Below are 8533 nucleotides of genomic sequence, written 5' to 3'. Positions count from 1 at the left end.
TGTTTACACTAAAAAACTGCACATCCTAATGTATTTAAATATTCATATGTAGTTTAAACAACTGCATGGTATTTATGCTACGAGTTTGCACTGCACATGCAGGCTCCATGTAAACAACCAAACTTTGTTTAAACAACCACAAGTTGTTTACACTGCGAACCTGCATATAAATTCTCTATGTATAAATACTGTACTGACTATAATACTGTCACAAATTCTAATATGTATCTATGTAATATCCGCAGGTGTTGTGACAATTAATGGGGGACAAAATACTATTAGCAGTTGATCTACATGGTGAATGGATAGAGACCGATGAGCGTTATAGTTGGAAGTCGAAGGGTGGTCTTACAGTACCGATACTAGTGAGGAGGGATATTACGTATGATGAGTTTGTTGATATCGTTATTACTAGGTGTAAGTTATGTTGTGCGCCGAAGGATCTCTCAATCACTTACATGCTCGATTGTTGCAACGGAAAAAGCACATTTTTCTGAAATAAAGGATGATGATGATTTGCTCACTTATTTAGCTGATGTTGACAAAGATGGTCGTCGTTGGCCCATTCTAAGGGTAAATGTGGTTGAAATTGGGCCGATAGAAGTTCCAGAATCTGGAGAAGCAATTGGAGTGTTCCCTGGACTTGCTAGCAATACAATAGGGCAAGAAGAAGCTGGAAATTTTTCTGGATTTGATTACAATACAGCGAGGGTAGAAGCTACTTCAGAGTTTTCAGATTTTGATTATAATACCGCAGGGGTAGAAGGGGCAGAAGAAGATACAAATTCTTCTATTAATCTGTCCAGTACACAGGGGGTTGAGGGCTCAACACAATGTAGCCACAGTCGTGAAGACGGCACAGGATTTTTCTCGGGTCTAACTTTCAAGAAGAAGCAAGAATTGAAAATCCTATTGAACCTTGCTGACGTGAAGAATAATTTTAGTTTTGAGCAGGTAAAGAACACAAAAAAAATCTACAATGTCAAATGTGTAGATAAGAATTGCAAGTGGCGACTGCGTGCTATGAAGTTTGAGGGTACCGATAGGTTTCGTATTACCACATACCATAATATGCACATATGTGGAGTACAACATCTTACAAGCCATCATCGACACGCAACCGCTGAAGTCGTTGCTAAACACATTGAAAATAAGTTTATCGAGGGGAACAGTCTATCTACAAGAGAAATTAAGGAAACAATTCGTGTAGAATTGGGATGCAAGATTAGTTACTGGAAGTGTCTGGAGGGTAGTTATATTGCAAAATCTTTGACAAGAGGAACACCAGAACACGGATATGAAGTTATAGATAAGTACCGTCATATGATTCATGTTACAAATGAAGGAAGCAAGACAGATTTGAAGGTTGATTCTTCTGGCAGGTTCTTGTATTTTTTTGTATCCTATGGAGCTTGGATAAATGGATTTGCTTATACAAGAAAAGTCCTAGCTGTTGATGGAACACATTTGTTTGGAAAGTATGGCGGAGTGTTGTTGTCTGCTGTGGCGTTGGATACCGAAAATCACATATTCCCCTTGGCATTTTGTGTAGTAAATTCGGAGGGTGATGCCTCGTATCAGTACTTTTTTGAACAATTGCTCGAGATCGTCCCCAACACTAATGAGTTGTGCATAATTTCTGATAGACATCCATCTATAAAGAAAGCAGTTTCAAAGATTTATACTGAAGCTCATTATGGAGCTTGCATGAGGCACCTTGGTGAAAGCATCCGCAAAAACTTTCACTGTGGAGATTGGATGCACCATTTTTATGATGCAGCGAAAGCATATCGGAGGGACGAGTTTAATGATCATTTTCAACAAATCAAAGATTTGGATATGAGTGTCGCCAAATATCTTGAGGATGTTGGTTTCCACAGATGGAGCAGAGCACACTTCCCTGGCAACAGGTACGTTATAAACAACCAGTGGTTGCTTAAACAAATTATATTTGCTTACACTAAACAACAAGAAGTTGTTCAATCACTTCCTGATTGTTTACAGTGCAGATTCTTAGTTAATATGTATGTATTTCTTGATGTTCTAGGTATGATGTAATGACCACCAACATTGCTGAGTCAATTAACTCAATGTTCTTGGCGGAAAGAGAATTCCCGATTACTGCTCTATTCAATTCTATAAATAGGAGGTTTGCTCAAAAGTTTCACGAGAGGCGTATGGTGTTGGCCAACACATCAACCATATGTGTCCCTTCCGTTGAAAGAAAAATAAGAGAAAATGTAACTATAGGCAATACACTATTGGCCCATCAAATAAGCTTCCACACTTTTAGCATCATTGGTCATGGTTCAGTGGCTATGGTTGATCTAAACAATAGAACATGTTCTTGTAGAGAGTTTGATTTGGACAAAATACCTTGTCCACATGCTATTGCAGCGATAAGAACCCAGTTCGGGGATGATTATGGATTAAGAGTTTATGATTTTGTTTCTCCATATTATTCAGTATGGTCATACAAACATGCATATGAAAAATCAATTCATCCAGTGTTATCTGAAGAATTTTGGGAGCTTCCTCCAGAGCTTTTGGAGAGTAAAATACCTTGTCCATATGTGGTGCGCAAGCCGGGAAGAAAGAAGAGAAAGCGGGCACCTTCAGTCTTGGAGCGGGGTTCAAAGAAGAAGAAAAATAAATGCTCCATATGCAAAAGAGTTGGTCACAAAAGAACTACGTGTAGTCTCAGAGAGAGACAAAATGAAGGAACAAGCAGTAGTGTAGCTTCTTAAATTCGTACTTGTAACCGAATCAATCTATTTTGTACTTGCAACTGAATTAATGTACTATGTTGGTTGTTTTTGCTATTGGTCTTTACATGTGGATATTGTTTGTTAACAGTTTAAAGTTTTTCCCTTAAAAAGTAGGTAAACAACTAGTGGTTGCTTAAACAGACACTAGTTGTTTCAGAAAATATCTAATTATTTATACTGGAAAATTATTGCTCATAAAAATATTGGTAAGCAAGAAGAAGTTGTTCAAGCAACAATAGACAATTGTTTAAACAAATAACGATATAATAAACAACAAGAAGCTGTTCAAGCAACTCCTGATTGCTTATACAATAACGTCGTATCTCGTAAAAAGTAGGTAAGCAACTAGTGATTGCTTAAACAAATAATTGTTGCTTACAAAACAACAAGAAGTTGTTCAAGCAACTCCTGATTGCTTATACAATAACTTCATCTCTTGTAAAAAGTAGGTAAACAACTAGGGGTTGCTTAAACAAATATCGATTGCTTATAATAAACAACTAATGGTCGCTTAAACAAATATTGATTGCTTATAATAAACAACAAGAAGTTGTTCAAACAACTCCTTATTGCTTATACAAGAATTTCAATTGGACATTTATATGAATATTTGAACATCAACTTATTGACTTGACAACAATTCAACATCAAACGAGTCGTTCAATTAGTAATTAAACCCCACTTAGTAATTTGATCACAATTGATCATCAACTGATTGACCCTACTAATAGTATAACTATAACTTATTGATCAAGTGATAATAGAATCAATGTTGTTTGATTATATGAATATTTGAACATCAACTTATTGACTTGACAACAATTCAACATCAAACGAGTCATTCAATTAGTAATTAAACCCCACTTAGTAATTTGATCACAATTGATCATCAACTGATTGACCCTACTAATAGTATAACTATAACTTATTGATCAAGTGATAATAAAATCAATGTTGTTTGATTATATGAATATTTGAACATCAACTTATTGAAAGTTATGATCAACAAACTAACATCCAACTTCCCGTTTGATGGATTTTAAAGTAAACAACCCATAGTTGTTTAAGGCAAACTTTTTTTTTTTTTCGTTGAAAGTCTATTTTATTGTTTATTATAAGCAATCAATATTTGTTTAAGCAACCCCTAATTGTTTACCTTTCTTTTTACGAGATATGAGGTTATTGCTTATCTATAACAATTGCAATCTTTGTATTGCCAGTTGTTTGAACAACATTTGTTGTTTTTCCATTGTATATGCAACAATTATATTGTTTAAGCAATCACTACTTGTTTAACAATTTTTTTATGAGCAATAATTTTCCAATATAAATAATTAGATATGTTCCGAAACAACCAACTTCATTTAAGCAACCACTAGTTGTTTACCTACTTTTTATACCGTAAACAAATTTTAAAGATTTCTATTATTTAAAGACCGTAAACAAACCTAATTTTTACCTACTTTTTACGAGATATGAATTGTAAAGCAATCAAGGAGTTGTTTGAACAACTTCTTGTTGTTTATTGTAAGCAACAATTATTTGTTTAAGCAATCACTACTTGTTTAACAATTTTTTTAAACAGCAAACATATAAATAATTAGATATGTTTAAACAACCAACTTAAAGCAACATCATGTTGTTTTTATAGTAAACAACCATTTTTATGATATAAATCATAAACAACTACTGTGAATGTTTAAGCAACCACTGAAGCTGTTAAACAACTTCATGTTGTTTTAGTAAACAACCATATATAAACATCATAAACAACTACTGTGAATGTTTAAGCAACCACTGAAGCTGTTAAACAACATCATGTTGTTTTAGTAAACAACCATCGATAAACATCATAAACAACTACTGTGAATGTTTAAGCAACCACTGAAGCTGTTAAACAACTTCATGTTGTTTTAGTAAACAACCATATATAAACATCATAAAAAGATCCATAGCATCTTCTACAAATTATCCATAAATAGTCATCATACTTTCACATCAAGAAATAGTCTAACAAAAAGATCCACCACAAAATTATCAACAAAAATTATCCCTAGTTTATGGTTCCACTCTTTCCTTGCTCTTATCAATGTCAAGAGGCTTGTAAATAACAGGCAGTAGATTTGTCACACTTATCCTCTTCTTCGTTTTACGTGCACCAGCAGTAAATGGAGTTCTTATGTATTTGGAATTCCTTAACATCCTCCTAGGCTCGAGTTTTTTATTCAAAGTAGATAATTCTTCTACAAGTTGTTTGACAGACTTCCCCATGTCTTTGAACTCCTCCTCCATTTTAGAAATTTTCAGTTCCAATTGGCTTTGTTTCTCCGCACAAGTGAGACATTCACAGGAGCACTTGGCATTTGAAGGACAAGCACCAAAAGATCCTGCACCAACTCCTCCTTCACTATACTGACCACCAAAATCAAAGTTGACTGGACTACCAACAAATCTGTCACCAGAATTCACCAAAGGGCTCCGCGGGTTCCTTTCGTCACCCGTCCCTCTTGGAGTGTTTCTTTCTGCACCCCCACCCCTTGGTGGGCTCCTTTCCTCTACCCCATTCCTTACTGGGATCCTGTCCTCACCACCAACCTCCCTAGCTCCTACTTCACCTGTTGTGATTGTTGTCACCCCAACCAATTCTGCTTTTAACATATCAATTTTTTCGTCGGCTTCTTCATTGGAAAATGGCTCAAGGTCCTTCATGTATTTTTCCTTTTTTTCTGCATTTGTAGGAATCAGGAAAGGGTGCACTACCTGCATAGAAAGAACAAAAAATTCAATGTTATGATCTTCCTTTATAAACAACATCATGTTTATTAAACAACTGAATATTGTTTAGTTCAAACAACCTCAAGTTGTTTAATCAAGTCTCGGAAGTTGTTTAAGAAAGTCTTAGGTTGTTTAACAAGTTTTAGAGACTTACTTTTTTATTAGTGGTACCGAATGGATCTATAGATTTTTTTAGGCCTCCATACGACATCCACCTTAGCATACGTGGCAATGTCCTCTCAGGGGGAACATTCTTAGCATTTCGTTGAAGTTTCGGAATAGCTTCAAAAGCCCAAGCCTAAATTACGTAACAATAAATTACAATCAATATAAATATTAAAAGCAAAATAATATAAAAAAAATTATTTAGTTACCAGGAATGCCCACGGGAAGCCGTAGAGGTTGTATTCAGATTTTATTGGTTTTGCAAGATACTCAACAGTCAAAAGATAGCTTTTGAGACCCCACGGATATTCATTGAAGACGGAGGGCTTGCAAGCTAGCTTGGTCATGTCGGCATCAACACCTGACGATATATCTCTTGCACATAAGATGCAGTGATAGAACCAAACCAAGGCAAGTGAAAACTTAAAATTTTTTGGTGTTTCAGGTGATTTGATCTTTTCAAGGAGGAAGTTAGCAGTAACAGTTTTTCCTTCCTTGGAAACAAATTCCCATAATGGTTCACCCTTCTTTACCCGACTAGCCAATGCCTCTTCAGAAGGAAAGGGGTGACACCGTAGTCCGGTCATCAAGGCAAATTCCTTTAATCCAAAACAAATAGGGAGATTTTCATATTCAAACCACAACTCCATTTTTTTCTCACAAATGATACGTCAGAGTAAAAGACCATGAACTATCAGCGATCCAAAATTTACTCGCTGCATTGGAATATCCATAAAATGCCCAAAACAACTTTTTTTGAACCTATCTAAAAGACCTTGTTCTATCAGAACTCCTCTGAATTCAAGAAATGCTTTTCCTCCTAGAGGTGACTTTACAAAAATCTTTCCCGGAATATCACCGTGCGCGGAATAATGTGTCTTGAAGCTATATTTTGTAAGATCAATGGACTTGATGCATTCGGGAATCTCAGTATTAGAATCATCAGCAAACTGTACATGATTATAAAATTGATTAATTAAAAGAAAGTATAAAAAAGCCACAAACATATGTTGTTTGAACTGGTGGTAGTTTAAACAACTAGTTGATGCTTAAATAACTACTGTTTGTTTACAATAAACAATTAGTAGTTGTTTAAGCATCCATCAGTTGTTTGAACTAGTGGTAATTTTCTAAAAATTAGTAAATGGATGCTAAAACACCTACTCTTTGTTTTCACTAATGACAATTTAAAAAAACACTCACATTTGATCTCGAAGGGGCAGCATTCTCATCATGTAATACTTTTTTTCTTTGTTCGAAAAGTACATGATTTGTTTCTTCTTCCCTTTCTTCTCCACTTTCATTTTCTTCTTGTTGATCCGTTGATTTCTCATCTTCTGCATTTTCTTCTCCACTTTCATTTTGTCCTTCTTGATGCGTTGATTCCTCATCTTCTACACTTTCTTTTCCACTTTCACTTTTATCTTCCTGATCTATTGATTCCTCATCTTCTACACTTTCATCTTCTCTAACTGAACCACGAGCCGACGAGGTCAATTCTTCTCGTTTCCGAGCTTGTGGAAACCTATCCGCTTCTCCAGCAGAACTCTTCCGTTGACCTTGCCTTTTTTCTAGGCCTTCTTTTATAAACTTTCTGATTTTTTGTTTCCATTTTATCTACATACATAAAGCATCATAAAATTATCAACAATAGACCAAATGAATAAACTTCTCGAAGTTATCAAATAAACACAAGTTGTTTAAACATATGCGATTGTTTACACGTAGAAGAAACTCTAAAACAATAGCAGCCACAAAATACTTAGAAATTCTGAAACAATAGCAGCCACAAAATAAAATATTTCTTGCAAGCATAGAGCTAAATATAACACCAATTTGAAAAAGAAAAGAATTTGATCAAGCATCTTAAGATGCTAGAAGTGTTTTAATCTGTTTTTTCCATCAAGCATCATTATTTGGGACTTTTACGCTAACAAAAGTTCGTCTTTCTAATAATACTTTTTCCTCCATGAATTAACAAGAAAAACACCCAAGAAAGTGCTAGAACAAAATCACTAACAAGTTGTCTTAGCCAATCATAAGCCAAATCCTCAAGCTTCCTCTCAAAATACACTCTCCATAATCCCATTGCTACATGAAGACAAACACAACCTTTCGCGAAAAACTCTGAAATTCCCTCTCCTCAACAAAAGACACTACAAATAACAATAACCCAATGACACATAACATCAATCCAACAAATAAATCAGATGTTTTAATCACCAATTAGTCATGTGGGATTGACCCTAACAACTTTTTGGTCAAATACCATGTCCAAGTACGTAAACTTCATTCAAATAGAACATTGTTACAACCGCTATTAGTGAATGTAGAACACAAACTATAAAGAAAGCAAATGATCCCATTCACTAAAATTCACAAAACCCCAAAACCCATTTTAAAAATTTCAATCATATACCCACCACAATCCAAATACAAATACAAATATAAACATGTCAACTTCCAAATTAATTCCATATACACTATGTCTCACATAACACAATATTTCACCGATTCATGAAAGAAAACATGAAGAAAAAAAAAAAATGAGATTACCTTAAAATTAAAATTGTCTTCAAGGTGAACTTGAAAATAAATGCATACCTCAAAATAATGCTGATGTACTTTCGATTTTCGAATAAAGGAGAAAGAATTGGGGAAAAGAAAAGAGAAGAGAAGAGAGGAGAGGAGAACGAGAAAGAGGAAGAACGGGATGCGTTAGAAAAATGGAGAAAATGAATGGGATTTTGGGTTTTATTAAAAGTTTTTGATCTTTTAATTTTTTACCCTAAGTTTACAAATATTTTAATTCAACCCCATCTCTT

At 34.7% G+C, this 8533-nt stretch overlaps 3 protein-coding genes across 4 annotated transcripts; 1 reads left to right on the top strand and 2 right to left on the bottom strand.

Annotated features, from left to right (window-relative positions):
- Positions 1-260: 260 nt before the first annotated feature.
- LOC132062214 (uncharacterized) lies at positions 261-2747 on the top strand. The gene is made up of 3 exons (XM_059454830.1): positions 261-417; positions 533-1910; positions 2048-2747. The coding sequence occupies exons 1-3, from the start codon at positions 261-263 to the stop codon at positions 2745-2747; spliced, it is 2235 nt and encodes a 744-aa protein (XP_059310813.1).
- Positions 2748-4501: 1754 nt separating this feature from the next.
- On the bottom strand, positions 4502-6358 carry LOC132062847 (uncharacterized). 2 transcript variants are annotated; one of them, XM_059455324.1, is made up of 3 exons: positions 5918-6358; positions 5698-5841; positions 4503-5528 (listed from the first exon to the last, which is right to left on the bottom strand). In XM_059455324.1, exons 1-3 carry the CDS (start codon positions 6356-6358, stop codon positions 4827-4829), a joined length of 1287 nt encoding a protein of 428 aa, XP_059311307.1. In that variant the 3' UTR covers positions 4503-4826. The 2 variants fall into 2 exon arrangements, with proteins under 2 accessions (XP_059311308.1, XP_059311307.1); XM_059455325.1 differs by lacking the exon at positions 5698-5841 and having other exon boundaries at positions 4502-5528.
- A 21-nt stretch (positions 6359-6379) lies between these two features.
- Positions 6380-7797, bottom strand: LOC132062213 (uncharacterized). Its single transcript, XM_059454829.1, has 3 exons — positions 7699-7797; positions 6912-7325; positions 6380-6658 (listed from the first exon to the last, which is right to left on the bottom strand). The coding sequence occupies exons 1-3, from the start codon at positions 7795-7797 to the stop codon at positions 6380-6382; spliced, it is 792 nt and encodes a 263-aa protein (XP_059310812.1).
- Between the last annotated feature and the right edge of the window lie 736 nt (positions 7798-8533).

The sequence above is a fragment of the Lycium ferocissimum genome, chromosome 7, assembly GCF_029784015.1.
Source record: "Lycium ferocissimum isolate CSIRO_LF1 chromosome 7, AGI_CSIRO_Lferr_CH_V1, whole genome shotgun sequence".
In the NCBI taxonomy this organism is placed as follows: domain Eukaryota; kingdom Viridiplantae; phylum Streptophyta; class Magnoliopsida; order Solanales; family Solanaceae; genus Lycium; species Lycium ferocissimum.
The sequence above is the reverse complement of the archived record's forward strand: the minus strand, read 5'-3'. Positions and strand labels throughout refer to the sequence as shown.